The 16,673-nt window shown below is 45.1% G+C and overlaps 1 protein-coding gene across 2 annotated transcripts in view; it reads right to left on the bottom strand.

Annotated features, from left to right (window-relative positions):
• Positions 1-16,673, bottom strand: part of LOC116384007 (AT-rich interactive domain-containing protein 3B) — a 52,236-nt gene that overhangs the window by 10,231 nt on the left and 25,332 nt on the right. For both annotated transcript variants that reach the window (XM_031848257.1, XM_031848258.1), the window contains exons 5-6: positions 2,352-2,535; positions 620-879 (exon numbers count right to left, since the gene is read on the bottom strand). In XM_031848257.1, coding sequence (XP_031704117.1) covers positions 620-879; positions 2,352-2,535 — 444 coding nt within the window. The remainder of the gene's footprint in view (positions 1-619; positions 880-2,351; positions 2,536-16,673) is intronic.

Genomic DNA, 16,673 nt, shown 5'->3' with positions numbered 1-16,673 from the left:
ATATAGATATATATATATATATATATATATAGATATATATATATAGATATATACACACACACAATGTATTTGATACGTTTTGCTGATACTGAAAAATAAGCCTCCTTAAACATTAAAACCCTGATCTGTGAGTTTCATTGAGGTGTCGATGGCCAGTTGTAGTACTTCCAAAGTGCGACAGAGGGCAGTATTTCCCAAAGAATACTTGAAAGTCTCAGCACATCTGTAACTGTAACTCTCCAGTTCAGTCCAACCAGTTCTCTGTGGTAAACACTTACGCAGTTTATTATAACCTTCATGAAACATTAATGCTTGTTTTTTCCAACAACACCCTTCTTTACCCTTCATAGCTACACACAGGTATATCTCTGAGCTGCCTGTTTAGGCGCAGGCAAGCTTGTGTTAGAAGGCAATTCCCACATACTGCCAATTTATTTTTACTACATTTATATTTGTGGAATAAAGATTAGCCTCCTTATGCTGTCATGAAGCTCTGTGATTATTTTCAAAATATATGTTGTACTAAATAGTGTAAAACTCGTGTAAATAATGGAGGTTAAGGCATCTGGTTGTATTCCCGCCATCAGAAGTCTTTGTGTCTGGACTGTATGGTTCCTACCTTTTTTCAGAGAGTGTCCCGGTGAGCACTGCAGGCCGTTGAGGATCCCCGAGGCCCCAGCACCGAGAGCCGAAAGGTGCATCTTGGGAGGAGAGAGGATGTGGGGCGCCGTGCTGGGAGAGGGAGAGAAGCGGAAGAGGCTGCTGCTGTAGCTCGGACGGCGGCCCTCGCGCCGGTTACTGTCGATGGCGGCCTGGAGCTCACCGGGGGAGCTGAGGCCTTTCCTCTCGCACTCATACGGGTACAGGTATTTCATGTACCTTGAGAGGAGAACACACACGGACACAAAGCATCAGATCACCACAGAAACGTTCACATGGCAAGCATTAGCATTACTAGACTTAATTGGCTTAATCCAGCTCAGAAACCAAACCACAATCACAACTAACTGATTCAAAATCAAAACGTACTTGATCATGATTTGGCGTAAAAACTGTAAAATCTTTTACAATTATAGACTTTAAGGGGACATATCAGGAAGAACTCGTGTGCATATCTTTGGGTATCTGGAGTGTCTACCAACCCACAAACTGTGAAATAAGACAATCCAGTCTGTTATTGGGCTGTTTGGATCAGAAAACATGTGATTCAACAAACCATTCAGATTTGGCCCCCCTTCCTATGTCACATGCAGGCTCATTACTATATACCGCCCCCCAGTAGGAGAACAAATAATGTTTGTTTTGTTTCACATTAAAGCATGTAACCCAAAATACAAAATACAACTATGAACCCATAATACGGGCTGTCAGCAAATGTCAAGGACAGTCATTTCTGCCTTTATACTGCAGTAAACTGGTTGCTGTAAAACCTGTTTACATTTAGCCAACACGTAAACCCATTTCTCCCCGAGCCAATCATATCTTTGAATCTTCTCCAGCAGAAATCTAGCTGTTGTAATTACGTAACCTTCTTACTTAAGTGCATGAAACAGAACAGGGTTTAGTGACAACTTGATATGACAATGGTGTGCAAAAACATGTTTTGTATGCAGCGTACACTTGGATGACATCACAGGGGCTCCACAAGTATGCGCAGTCACAGCTCTGGTGTTTTTCTGCATCCTATAAGAGCATTAGGTAAAGTGAACATACAGTGTTGTGTGTGCTGGCTGCATAATGGTGGAAAAGCAGATCAATAAGAAGCTATGAGCAGCGTCCATTAGACAGAGCCAACGGAGCAACGCTGCACACAACGGCCCAACGGCATTAAAAATACATAAAGGGTCATTAGGGCCCCCTGCCAGTGGACAGGATAGAGAGGTGTTACATCTACCGGAGGATTTCAGTCGAGATAGCAGGAGCGTTTTAGTCTCGGCACAATCTGTCAGTCAAACCCCACCTTAGTCATTGTGAACTCTGACCCAAATCACGTCAATAGATCTATGGGAATCAATGGGGGGCTATGTGTGATGTAATGGACGGAGGGATTGAATGTGAAGAGGGAAAGGCGACCTGGTGGGGGAAACAAACCCGCATGTGTACAAACACTACATCACGGGTTAATATTGACATCCAAACTCATACCAACACACACAGAAATCCACATATTCATGGAATAAGGAAGATGATTGTTTCCAGGTGGGAAGTCACACAATTGAGATTCTTTATTTAGTCCCCGCAAATTCAATTAGAGATTATATAAGATTAAAATAAGTTAGACTGGGACAATTTATAGCTACTGCAGCCAATTAAATGAATTTTTTTTTTGCAACACCGATTCAAAGACTTACTGTGTGCGCAGGGTGAAAGCAGCGCTGGTGATGGAGGTAGGCAGGTTGAGTCCCTTTGTAATTTCTCTCCAGATCTTCTTGTTGATAACCTCCACAAGGCCTCCTTTCTCTGTCACCAGCTTGTACAGCATGTACAGATCCAGGACCTGCTTGGCCATGATGGGGATACGATTGACTGGGGTTCCTGTGGAGGAGAGGAAAACCATAAAATCCAATCAATACGGTATAAATCATACATCTGAGTCACAACGGCTTAGTGACGCACAATGAATGCTTTATGGTGGATGAAGTGCATTTGTGTATCACGTGTGCATGCATTTTTAACATGGACGATCCCGGCGGGAATCGGAACCATAATGCTGACAATTCCTCTTGCGTTTGCGTCTCTGCTCAGACATATTGGCACCCAACACAGAAAATACATTTAAAGCTGCTGCAGTGTAAATGACGAAGCAGGGCGAATTCTAAATTATGCATTCATTCTTCAGCCAATCAATGCTGAAACACCCAGAATCATTTTAGCCCTGTAGATACTGACATTAAGTGCTGTCAGGATGCTGGTAATAGAAGGGTGTCCGGCCTGCTGCCTGCACGGCTGTTAAATTTGGCTTGAAAACATATTAGCCCAGTTAAGGCAATCTGGCTTGACCTGGAAAAGGGAATTCGCAAACAACACAAAGCAAAGCGGCTCTAGACTTTTGATACAGATGCATTCATCTTGTCAACAGCTTATCTGCAGTGAGGCTTGCAGGGAGTGGGGGGGGGGCAACAGAATCAAAAAGTGCAATGTGCAACAGTGTAAGCATGAAGCGGGAGGAGGGGACTGACGACCTGCTAATCCATGAGCAGCGGTGGGTGGGTGGGGCTCTTAGATAGTCCAGTATAATGCAGCTCATTTAGAGGATTGTACAGAGTAAATCCACACCCCTCTGCTGTTAGCCCTGCCACAGGGAGAGTCGCACAGATTTGCCCTCGGAGCTAATGCCAGCCAATCCTTCAGCCCCTCCACAGGCTGCTCTCAATCAGACTCATTAATGGCCGTGTAAAATAGCAGTGTGATCAGGCCTGAAGACTAGCCCCGATTCATTTTCTTAAGTTAGCAACTTAAGAAGCCGACGAGGCTGCGATATTGAACCATCGTTGTTCGGCAACAGTTTCCTCATTCTGCAGCTTGATACAGTAACAATGGGATGCAAGTGTAATTACAGGCCGCCAACATAACGCATTCAGAGCAGAAATGCATGTGCATTTGTAATATGTAGAGTGGAACCAGTGTATTTGGTACATCCAATCCAACACAACATCCCTGCAAAGAAATCCTTCCTTTGTCAAGTTGATTATGTCCACCTTCATTCACGTAAATTGAGATTTGAAGATGGTATTAGCTTGCATTAGATGGCATTGATGTGTAAGAAATAAACATATATAAACCCAAAACATACTTGTAAGACCTCCTCTCACTCCGTAAAATGAATGTAGAAAACAGCAGCAAAACAGCACATGTGTGTATGTGGTTAGTATTGTTCAGCTGCAGAAAATGCTGTTCTGGGAAACTGGCCATCTTATCTCCAGAGCCAATTAATAATTATCAAAACAAGAGGGCCTTTGCCAAGATGCCAGCTTACTCTACAGATCCTTTGGATTAGATACGCACAGAGCAAGAGGAGAGGAGGAGTATTCAGTATTTAATGGCTGTTAAACATTGGGTCTGCATAAAAGTGAAATTATTCGAAATCCCTCCAATCAAATACAAACAGTTTTTTTTACTTTTAACAGTGGGTGGTAGCTACTTTCAACTTTTTTAAATTTCAGAATGAAATCCAAACATGAATGGATATACCTTCTCAAAATCAGTTGAGACCAAGTTAACAATGTCAACAGTAGTATATAAATGTGAAGCCTGCTTAAGTTACAGCCAGCAATGGATAGCATAACAGGCAACTGCACAACACATTTGAATTAGCTGCTGTTCTCCAGTGGATCTCAAATGTGGTTACCAGATTCCCAATAGACCTAAAAGAAGCTGAGCTTTATTCTGAGGCGGGGTAGTAAACTAAATGTTCCACTGAACATCTCCGGGCAGTTGTCACATTTCCAGAACACGCAGCAGCTCACAGCACCAGGAATGCTTTGCTGCCGGCGCCTCGTCAGTTATTTAATGCAGCGTTGGACATCAATCCTGCATCAAACAATTAGTACAACCAGAGGGGTCAGAGATGAGCCGGAGGGTTATTGATGTGTGAATTAAACTGCAGGTCAGCAGGAAGCCATGTTTTCATACTGGCCCAGACATGAACAATGAGAGCACAACAAATGACACAACAACGGCACTGGCCCCATAGTGACAGGCCAGCAGTTAGTTAGGCTTTAATTCACGCCTATGCTTTTATTCATCCCTTTATCAGCGCCTGCTGTCAAATCAGACGGGATTTGATCTATTTACAAGGAACTACTTTCAGAACATGCCAAAAGAATAACAGCTGAGCGTGTGAGAGAGTAAACCAAATAGCTATCTATGCATTTTAATTGTACCAGAGGCGCTTTCGAAACCTAAAACAGCATTGTTAGTCAACGCTCACGTCAGCCAGGTTTCACATTTCAACGTGGCCCGAGCACATGGGAAAGCCCCTTTGATAATATCGTAATTGACCAAAAATCACATTAGCAACACGTGGGCAGTTAACCGGAGAGTTCCCTAATTTGAGAGCCAGCCTTTGGTGTCCAACATCTGCTCCGTGTCCGACCCTGGAGACATTTAGCTCCAACAGGCTTAATTAGACCGGTCCAAAACATTTCTTTTGATCGCAGCAGCACAACTCCTCTGCCTCACAGTCCCTTTAATGTGCACTCTATTCCGCCGTTGTAGTTGTTCCCATTTCAGCCTCATTGCTCACTTTTCTGCAGCGAGGACTAGAGACATCGTGATCAGCAGTGTCACGAGACCAATTCATGCCGTTAGGCCAACGTAGGCCTCAAGTAGACAACTATTGGGTATTTCATCTCCCTGCAAAGCCCTGATTTGTCCACTCGGCTGTTCTGAGCCAATCTGTAATTGGCTGCAGGCTTCACCTCCCATCATCCTTTGCCCTGGACTGATTTTCCCCCAGGGACAGGGCCATCAGGAGCCTAGTGATTAATGGTACCCGGGGTCAGAGGTCGCTCTGGTGGGAAGTGCCGCGGCTGAGGGCCCCCGAACCACTCCCCAAGTCCTTCCTCCGACTTCCACAGTGAACACAAGAGCCACACGGCTTGTCTTCAAACGGCTAGACTTCAAATGATAAGAGATATAGAGAGTCTGACAGAGGAGAAAGAAAGGTTTGACAAATACAGATCTCTCGGGGATGAAACGTTTGGACAGAGTTTCATATTAGGCGACGTACGTTTTAATACTTTGTGCAGATAATAGACATCTTTTTATCTGCTTAATTGGATGCCTGTGGTGATTTCCCAGCAGAGAAACCTTTTACAGCATTTACATTATGGGAAAATAAACCTCTCCATTAACACACAACCGAATGATGATAAAACCCGTTCATGCTAACTCAATTATACAGTAAAATATTATGTAATCCAGTAAAAGGCCTTTTAGACATTCTTTCAGAGGCTGGAGATATTGATCAGACCGACTGTCCATCTGAATCAAACATTCACATTTCCCACCTCACACCCAGCTTTCTATCTCAGTGGGAGGAAGAAAAAGAAAAAGAACAAGGTCATTTTATCTGACCCCTGACCTATTTTTTAGTAGGAAACAGCTGGTCACATTAAAAGGGGCTTCTATAATAAATCAATTGGGTGCCCCTGGCACCAGTTGTAGTAAATTGCATATCGCTGACTTCACATGATGGGCATTTTTTAAATAATTAAGTGACAGCCATCCAGCGGACGAGACACAGGAAATGCATTTTTAGCGAATGAGCATTGGGCTGGTGTGAGGTTTCAGTAACATCTACGGATGATCTGGGACACGGAGAAGGAGAGAGACAGAAGGGAACTCCATATCATCTCACGGTCTTTGGTTGCTTTAATGCCGCCGTTTCTTTCGTTGGATCATTCTACTTTTTTTTGGAATAGTTGACATATTAAGAGCGCATAGGAAGGGAAAAGAGATGGAGCAGGGTGGGGAAGAAAAAGAATAGAGAGAGGTAAACGGAGATAGATTAAAAAGTGTCCCGCACAAAAAAGAAAGCCAATTTTTAGAGCTTTCAGGAGGGAGGATGGGGAAAAAAGGAAGGGGGGGGGGAGGTGTAGTAACTTGCCAGCTGGAGAAAGACTGGATTACTGCTGTAAGGAAGGTGTCAGCCAACACAAACAGCCCCTGGCCTCGTGACAGTGTCGGAGTCCCACACCTTCCTCAACCACCACGTCCACACACCAGATAACACCCAACCAGGCATCTCCCTCTCTGCGCTTCTCTTTCTCAGTTCAGTTGAAGTAAACTCACTTAGCGTACTAGACCGACTGTTAGTAAGACACTGCAACGCCAAAGCAGCAAGCGTGTACACTCTCTGGTCTAAAATAAGAAGATGATGAATCATTTGAAGGCATAAACTGCTCCAGAGGGTATTACTATTGTTGGTGTTTCAAACGGCCTTTGAGCGCTGCAATTCCTGCTTTTCGCCGACACCTCCAATTTATGAATTCTGTCATTACGGAACAGCCCAAACCCTTCATTAACGCGGGACACAGAGACACTGACAGGTGAGACAAATGTCTGGTCTGCACATGCTAAGTGTTTACTTTACGTCGGGCAGCCTCCTGGCTGTTTAGTTTATGCGTTCGTACCTCGGGGGCAGCATATTGTCAGGACCCTGCTCTGCTGGGGCATGTTTGTTTTATTTTTAATGCACGGCCAGGGACATAAATGGTAAAAAAAGCCTCGAGTGTATGGAACTTGCTATCTTTAGTCCAGGCAGAGCCACCGCTCGCATGGCGGACCAATTCATATCAAGTGTTGAGATATGCACTCTCCACATTCAGGGAAGTGAAATGCAACGTTACACTATAGATACATCGCTATTCTAAGCGCGACGCTTAAGCCACAGCTGATAGAGACAGAGAGATAGAAGAGAGGGACGGCCCTCTAATAAAGTCGACAATACAGCATTGTGGGTCGATGTACCGTCTGCATATAGGTTTCATTCCTGTCGTGTCAATAAAGTGCAATTCATGTGAATTGACCGAGGCAGAAACAGACAAAGGGGGACAGGCAAGGCAGGGAAGAGAAAGAAATATTATCTTCTGTCAACCGTACATAACTGCAAAGATAAGGAACACAAAGAGCAAAGAAAACAAGAGTCTTTCCTTTGGCCTGTGAGTTTCCACTCAGAAATGAAAAGACACCCTGAAGAACAAATAACATCGGGTCCTGTGAAGTACATGCATCCATCTGCAGAGACATTAAGACAATGTTGCTCCATCAATGCTACGACATTAGCGAGTCCCGCCATGGCATGATGTGACTGAACCAACAACAGTGCAAAAATAGGGATTAACACATGTGGGGAGGACACAAAGCAAAGTACTGCGTAGGCTCCACGAGAATAAGTGTGCCAAAGCTGTCACCGATGTCAGCTCAAAAACACATTACGGGCTTCTTCAGACAAGCCCACTTCACGAGTCGCTTCATTGATCAGATAGAGAATACAACCTGTGACTGTCAAGTAAATGAATACCTTCATATGAGCCGATTTTGTTGCGCCACCTAGACTCTTTTGTCTCCTCCTCGCAGTGTCTCAACAAAGAGAACAAATACAGCGGGGGGAAAGCTAACCTTCAATGATGGATAAGTCACTTGAAGCTATATTTACTCAGGAAGCAGCGAGAGTAGCTTCTTAGTACGAATCATTACAGCAAGCAGACAGACAATATTATTAAAAGGAGCCGTCTCCTGTGCACTGCCAACTGCTTCGGCATGTGGTGTAAAACATCGCAAAACTGCAGAGGCTCCAAACAACAGCCAGAAGCTGTAAGTCTCACCGGGTGCAGTTCACGCGCTGGGGAGGCTCGCCGACTACGAAGACACTATTAGAACTTGAATTACACGATTAAGAGGTCGGCCCAGTACGACTCGGCAATGAATCTCTGCACTGAAGAGTCTGCTACAGTTACCATGGTGTTTAAAGTACTGTTCACTGGTTTGTCCCGCCTCGATCGTTTGACAGACTTTGAACTGAATTAGAGCGATGAACAGAGAGAAAGAGAGTGAGTGGAAGAAAGAAAAAAGGGAAACATGACACCTACTCCATGTGTCACGAAGATGGGTCACCTGGTGAAATAGAGGGAGGGGGGATGAAAAGATTGGATGGCGCGAAAAGTGAGATGGCCTCTCCGACTGTAACCTAAGTCCCCTCGATCCTCATAGACCCAGCAGATCAACTGACCGGACCCCAATCAACACCGGCTGATATGGAGCCGACAGAGAGACGGATGAATGGCTGGTCACTCTTATGCTGCGTGGTTGTTCCCGGTGACTTCAATTACAACAAATATTCTTTACAAATCGTTGCAAAAAAATGATTTCATTTGAAGTGGATTTCACTGAAAGCCCAGGCTTGTGGAAAAATAAATCAAAAACTATTTTATAAAAAAATGTAATAATGCAAGCAATACAAGTTTAAGGACATGAAATGTTGCAATTTTAAAGAAAGGTTTTGGATATAATTAAAGAAATGCATACACCCCCCCCCCCCCCTCTATTTTGCACCTAACAAAAAGGAAAGAAATGACTGACTCAGCCCGTGTTTACTAGTATCTGTTTATACATCCATCACTGCATCAGGCCGAGTCCAGTTCCACCACCCAGCAGCCATATTTGAAGGTAACCGACCACTATCTGGGAATGTTTGTCTTCCATTAACATCTAGTTGACCAGTGAAATTGTGCAAGTGGCTGATGAATTTGCAATGTACTAGCCAGAGGCCAGCGCTTTGAGTGTGCTACTGGGATGCCAGCATTCTGTACACTCACTTTATGATTAATGAATCAGATAATACAACCTCTATTGCATTGCACGACCTGCTGCGAGGGATTGATTTGACAATGCTCGACCTTAGCAGAGCGGGTTTTTCTTAATGTCTTCAGCGCTGCAGGCTGTACGCCTCCGCACAAAATGCAGAAGCCACCTAAACCTGTTGCACTGCTCATGCATGAGACATGCGTTTAGTGTGTGAACAACTTTTTTCCACCCTCGTTGCACAACTCTGTTAATGCCGGGATTTGTTGACAATTTTTGCATCGAAAGACTGAAAATATCTTTTGGCGAAATCAAATTTATGAGCCAGCTTGTTGATAGAAAGACAACCACAGCAGATGACAGCTGGGACATTTAGAGAGGAGGGCGGGGGAGGTTCAAATCTTTGTTGACACGTGCAGAGGTTATAAACACCGATGATACAGGCCTGTATTGTGAGTTACAGTCCGGTCAATAAAAGTTGTTTTCTATCCACAAGATGACCTACTTAAGAACACACTGAGAGGTATATAGTACACTACGTTTTAATACAACATGTACATTATTAACACAAAGTATCAAAACCTGTTTGCTGTGCAAACACTCTTAATCTATCTAGTTTTTAAACCGTGATGCATCACACATCAAACACACTCGATAAGAAAACATGTGCTGGAGAATATATCAGCCGAAGGCTTTTTTGCGTCACAATTTAAAACTTAACAGCTTGGTGAAAACGTAGTGGACGACCTCTGCTCTATATTTACATCGGACTGGAAGAAAAAGTAACCCAATAGCTTGGCCTTGTAAACAGCCATCTCTGCTCTTTGCAGAAATGTCAAGAATGTATATGTCACAGCAACATGACAAAGGTATGTTGTACGCATAATAGAGGGAGGGGGCGTTGACATCGACTGTAGCTTCTTGAGACAAAGCTGCGAAGGTTAGGCTCACTCGAAATAAAATTGATCTGAGAGACGGACAAAGAGAGGCATATTTAGAACTCATTAAAAAAAACCGCTAATAAAGAGTATCCAGAAGAGAAACAATGTAAGGGAGAGAGAGAGGTGATGGAATATACACAGAATAGAGAAAATAAAAACATATGCTTCGGGGATAATGAGGTCATCTCTGACAGCTCACTGCTAATGTTTAAAGCGTAAGTAGGTGGCAGTGATGTCTTCACTGGCAGGTGCAACACTGAGGGTGTCCCTCTCCCCTTCTAGCGAGCTTTATCAAACACAGCTAACTGCTTCGATCAATGGACACCCGGATTGACAGATAAAGTCATCAGCTAACGAGTCCCATTTGGGGCCCAGCACCACTGATCAATATGGGAGACATCAGCTGCTATAAGCAGAGGAGAGCGAGGGACATGTGGAAAGACAGGGTGTGTGTGTGTGTGTGTGTGTGGAGGGGGGGGGGCAGTGCACTCATCTTGGAAATTCCGACTCCCATCAATGCAAATTAATTTTGGCTTTTGGAATCCATGACATAAGTCATACACTTACCTTTCCAGGATTCAGCCGCTGTGCTTAATGCAAAGTGACTTCAAATGAGATCAATAGCAGCAACTAACGCTACGAGAAGAAAAAAAAGACTTGACGGCCTGAAACATCTACAAGCTTTCAATACCTTTTGAGGAGCCCAAGATACACAACACAAGGAAAAGGGTTTCAGCGCGGCTGGAGAAGATGAAAACTCATCCATCATAACTGACCAAACCTCTCGCTATCGGTGTACCCCACACAACAAACCACATCGCATAAAATGTCACGACAAAGAGGCAATAGCATTTGGCAACTGCGCCTTTCATGTTCGTTTCTCCCCTCAAATCAAGCGTCTTGTTTTCCATTAGGCCCCTTTTGCACTCAGGTCTCCGTTACTGCGCGGCTCAGGCAACAGCGCTGCAGAGCCGCCCTGGAAGTGAGCTCAGGGCTATTGTGCTGGTGTAGGGCTCCTCTGGGGGCTGTAATGTCTTTCATAGCATCCATCACGAGGGGTGTGGAGGATAGGGAAGCTTTGCACACGCACACGCACAGAGATAGCAGAAGTTTGGGAAATTTGTTGATCGCGGGAGAGCTTCATGGGGGAACAGCTTCACAAAGATCAGTAGGCTGTTTTCACATTACGCCTTTTAGAAAGTTTTATCAAAAAGATGTTCCGGTGGAAAGACTGCTTGCTTCTTTAGTTTCAGCCACATTTGATTTTAAACCCTCTTCATAAAATGGCTTGCGTTTCCCCTTCACACTCGTTTTGTAGAACTATAATAGTATATGGTTTCCAGAGTATTTCCAAATGTATTCCACTGAAGCCACAACAAAGTGCGTGGATCTGAGGAGCCCGTGTTATTTTTACCCTGACCTATGACCTCGCTGGGAAGCATGAATGTGCTCGGGGCCTGCGCTCGTCCTCTTCCCCGCTCAGTTTCTTACGTGCGTGGTGATTAAGAATCTTCCAGCTCGACAGCTTAGAGACTCAAATCCCTGTACAGTATGGTCGTAATTAAAGATGGACAGCACAGTGGCAATCCAGGCCCGGGGAACAGTCTGGCTAAATGACAGAGGAAATACCAGGGAGGCGGAGCGGGTTGGGGGTTGGGATGAAGAGACAGAGAGAGGAAGAGACACAAAGAGTAGTCTCGGTTGGTAACAGAAACAAAAAATAAAAAAGGCTTAAGATTGTGGTCTGACATCTCCCGACCCACTCCCACATACATAAAAAAACCATCTAAAACTACTACTTCCTTTTGTTTTTAAAGAGGAGAGGAGCATAACCACCATAGATGTACTCGCTCCCCACAGGCGGGGCTGTAATTTGGCAGCCTATGGGTGGAGTCTACCAAGATAATCTCAGCCCTCACATTTATATCAACACGGTGACCACGAAATCTTTGATCGCGAGCGCAGGGGAGGGTTTGTCCAATGAGAATAGTTTTGCCTCTTCTTTTAGAGTCCGTCTTGGAGGAATGATTAGAAAGCAGCGGTTAGAATCTGTGTGTCATTTGAGTCCCCACCCTTTCCTGAGAGTAGGGGCCCTTTGCCACCAGCTCCGGTCTTTTTAGTATGTTTGCCTGATTATCTTTCTGTCTGGTTGGTGAGCTCGGTCAGTTTCAGCCCGCTGACGGAGTGCTTTCAAAAGGGAAATGAAAGAGCACGGCCTCGTCTCTACGTGAGCCGGCCGATGCCTCCCTTAACCTCCCCCCTGGCACCCGTCTGTCCTCGTCTCCTACTGTGGTTTCCCTGAATGCCCCTCGTCGTTCCTCTCTTTTCACACATACAGACACGCGACGGTCACTCCCTTGTCTGCTACCAGTCAGCGTTTGCCCTATCCAAAAAAGTTGGCCCCCGCTTCTTTGGAGATCATTAATCATCCCGTGTAGGACAGGAGGCCCCTTAATCCAACCCCTCCTCCCCCGGCCTCACCGAGCGGGCCACAGTGCGGCCCTCCGCCCCTATCCCCCATGGTGTTATCAAGTTTCAGTGGTTGTAACTGTAGCACAATAAACAGAGGGGGAAGGAGAATGGGGTGGTGGCAAAGGAGGAGGAAGGGGATGGAGACAGAAAGAAAGACGAGGACAAAATGTCATTTCCTAACTGCATTTTATTGGTGCATTCTAAGTAAAACCTGCTTCTACGCTCTTGAAAACTGCATTGATTGTGAGAATTGCATCTTTAATGATCCAGAATATAGAAATAGCTGAAAAAGGTTGATCACTTGTTTGCAGATAACTATTGCATGAATTGCGTAACAGTGATCCAACAAAGCGGCAGTTAAAAGGTCGATCTCAAATGAAAATCATTCCGCCCGAAACCCGACACCATCTAAAATGGACAAATGTGCTCACAATGCCCAGTGTTTTTGTTGCTAAACCAACCAGGTGCTGCCACTTTCCAGAAGTTGTGGGGTGTTAACTAAAGGAAAATGAGGCCATATCAAAGAGCCAGAGAATGTTCCTATTGTGGTGTGGTGTTTGTTCAGAGGGCCCGCCTGTTACGAGGGCCAGTGTGAGGCTGACCGGGGGAGTAATATAATGCATACATGGATCCCCCAGAGCCCATTCACGGTGTAATTGGTGTGGACAGAGCTCTCGGTCTCAGGGTTACAGTTAGGGAACTTCCTCTAATGTCCTGCTGGGAGGCCACTCTTCCCACATCACACAAACAAATCCAGCGTAACCAGGACAGAAAATGTATTCTCTCTAAATGTGAAACACTGCCCGAGCTATTTAAATTTGTTTTTAATGCAAATCATGTTTTGATGTGTGTGTGTGTGTGTGTGTGTGTGTGTGTGTGTGTGTAGGTGGGGGATGGGGAAGGGGTTGAAATATAAGTGGCAGATTTATTTATTTTTAAGTAAAGGAAAATACAATTGGAATGACAAATGTGATACTTTTGACCAAACAAAGTCCACGTATGCCATTTTGAATCAATGCCCTTGAACGCTGGGAGCAAACAGACAGTAGGTTTGACAGCGGAGCTGCAGCTAAATGAGACATCTTCATTATAATCATTATCTTCCCTTCCTTCCCTCTCCTACTCCTTCCTCTTAATTCTGAACATCTTTCCCCCAGCCCCGTCAAGACCACTGCAACTTAATGACGCAGACAAGTCCGGCTTAGCACTTTATTGCTATTAACGGGCCTAAATCGACTACGGAGGGATTTTCCCCTAAAATAACTCTTAAGCAGCGATAGAACACCATGTGGCCCCTCTTAAGCTGAATCTACACTCGACATTAAGGGCGTCACACTGGGATGGATCTAGCCTTTGCTGACCGCGACGTGTGGGGTTTTCTGTCAGGAGTAGAGAGCGCTAAAACACTTGTCTTTACCCCCTCCCCCCCATTACTCCCTCCTTTCTTGACTGGTGATTTCACTGAACAGGAGCCTCTCTCTCTCTGGCTCTGTCCATCATAGCCTGTGGCCATTAATCATCTCAAGTGGACAGCGCTGACAGGCAGTTGGCTGCATCACTCTTTTATTTTTTCCCTCTTTATCGCGCACCCGTAGCTCTCGCAGCCTCCCCCCCCCCACCTCGATCACCTCTTCACAACCCCACCTCCTGCCCTGAACCCCCACCCCAAGTGAGAAAGTGGCCGGGGTGTCGAGCCATAACAAACATTCGCCCATCTGCTTGATCGAAACCTTTGAGGTGGTCAATGGCGTCGGCGCTTTTCTCTGTGCTCCCAGTGGGGCTTGAGGCCGCAAAAAAAAAAAAAAACACAGTGTAATGGATATGATGGACGGTGATGTCTGCGTAACTCTGTGAGGGCTAATATCCTCCACCCACACTCTTTCAACACGAGGAGGCCTCGTGCATTTACATTACATTTGCATGTCGGGGCCATTAGCGGATGTTTCTATCCGCAGCGAATGACGGGAGGCTCCCCAGTAGAACAAAGCCGAGCTCCTTTCTTTAAAAATGACGGGCAACAAACAGTGTGGAGGTCAAAGGCAAGAGCGAAAGGGGCCCAGCGATGGGTGTTGAAATAGTCAGCGAAGAAGTAAAGGTAGAGAGGATTTGCATGTGTGGCTTCTGCCGTTTCTGTGATTCAGAGCCCATCAATGGGCCCCTTTACCCACAGACAGGCTTTAGGACAGCTGCTAAAATTCCTCAACCATTAACACTCTCACACACGCCTGTTTTTAAGCGCAGAGGCAGGAAATGGGAATCCCTCGTAAGTTTTCCTTCCGCTGTTGCTTTCCTCTCAAGGCCTGGAGGCCCCACGATGAGGTGGGAAAAAGCACTTCACCATTTGTTTCTCTCCGACCAATCTGCTTCACAAAACGAGGTGGTGCTTTTGAAGCCTTCGGCTTGGAAGGTCAGTCAAATGAAGAAGCAGGCATTTCCCTTATCACCAGCTGTTATCCACCCGACTTGTTCCGCATGGCGACAAATGGAAAAAAAGGCTTTCCAAGCCCTCTGTCATTTAAAAAAAAAAAAAAAAAAAAAAAAAAAAAAAGAGTAATAATCTAGATCCTATGTTGGTGAAGTGAAATGGAAGGAGGAGTACAGCGCACAGTAATTAGAAGGTACCATTAACAAGATCTTAGCGAGGCTTGCTCTTCATATACTCTTGGCACCAACAGCAAAAACAAAAAGGGAATCCAACAAAGCAATTTGTTCCCTGTGATTAAGATTGTGGTTTGAGGACAGCAGAGGTCAGCCAAGTGCCTCTTGTCTTAAGGGAGGGGTGACGAACTCCCTCTAGAGTAGCTGAAATTATACCCTACCCTCCTGCACAATGGTCTCTAATGACGATAGCGACGTCTCAGCCATATCTGAAGTGCGGTGCAGCCATGGCAGTTTTATTCTAACCTTTCCAGTCATTTCTATGACTGCGTCTTTTCTTTCTCCATCTGGTGCCCTTTCACTTCCCCCAAATGAAAACACACAAAAAAAATAAATAAAAAATGACGTCCATCCCTCGCCATATTCTTCTTCCTTGGCCCTCACACTTTTCTATTATAGATGAGCACTTTGATGACAGTAGTGTTAGTTACTACTGTTATCGGCCACTGACCCTTGCGCCCCCCCACTACTGGGTACATGTACCGATGATGATACAGGAACTTGATGCGCGCAAGCCGATTCCAGGTGCACTCACCATCATTCACTCTGGAAGTGTAATTCGGCTAAACAAGTTAAACAAAAATGTAATAATAAAAATATGTTCTAATAAAATTCTAATTGTTAGCAGTGAATCGGATGACTTTGCTTTGAGGTGGGATGGTTTTACAAGCTAATTTGTCTTTACTTCTTTTCTAAAACCAATTTTATAATTCATTCCATGTTTGTGTTGCTCAAAACAAAACAACAGACAATAAACAAGACTTTAAAGCCAACCTGTTTTTTCTTGCCTTAGGTAACCGTTAATCTAGTGAACATAATGCGACATGGCGCACTTTAATCAGCCCGTTATCTGCTGTCGGGTGACATTTTGGTCAGCTTGATGGATTTCCCCGTCTGACCAGCACGAGTAAAGGGTCAGCCAACCACTCCCAGCGTCTGCCACTGGACAGAGATGCTAACAGGGCCCTGACAGATCCTGTCCCTCCCTCTCCCTCTCTGTGTGTGTGTCTCTCTCCCCAACTCGGCTTAATTCATCACCCTCCAAACAAGACCCCCGGGTGCCAAGATCAGACCAGACATTCAGAAGCGGCTCCTCCCGTGAATGTGAGCTCGCCGACACACACGCACGTCCATGCACACGGACCATCATCATCCGTCACAGTCTGACTAGACAAATTATGCATCACGTACACACTCGCATACATGGTATCACCCATCATAGCGTGTGACAAAACATAATGAAGTACGAACACACACACACACACACACACACACACACACACACACACACACACA

Source organism: Anarrhichthys ocellatus, unplaced genomic scaffold (genome assembly GCF_004355925.1).
Source record: "Anarrhichthys ocellatus isolate YVR2014 unplaced genomic scaffold, GSC_Weel_1.0 scaffold8, whole genome shotgun sequence".
NCBI classification, from domain to species: Eukaryota; Metazoa; Chordata; class Actinopteri; order Perciformes; family Anarhichadidae; genus Anarrhichthys; species Anarrhichthys ocellatus.
Note: the sequence above shows the minus strand (reverse complement) of the source record. Positions and strands in the feature narration are given on the sequence as shown.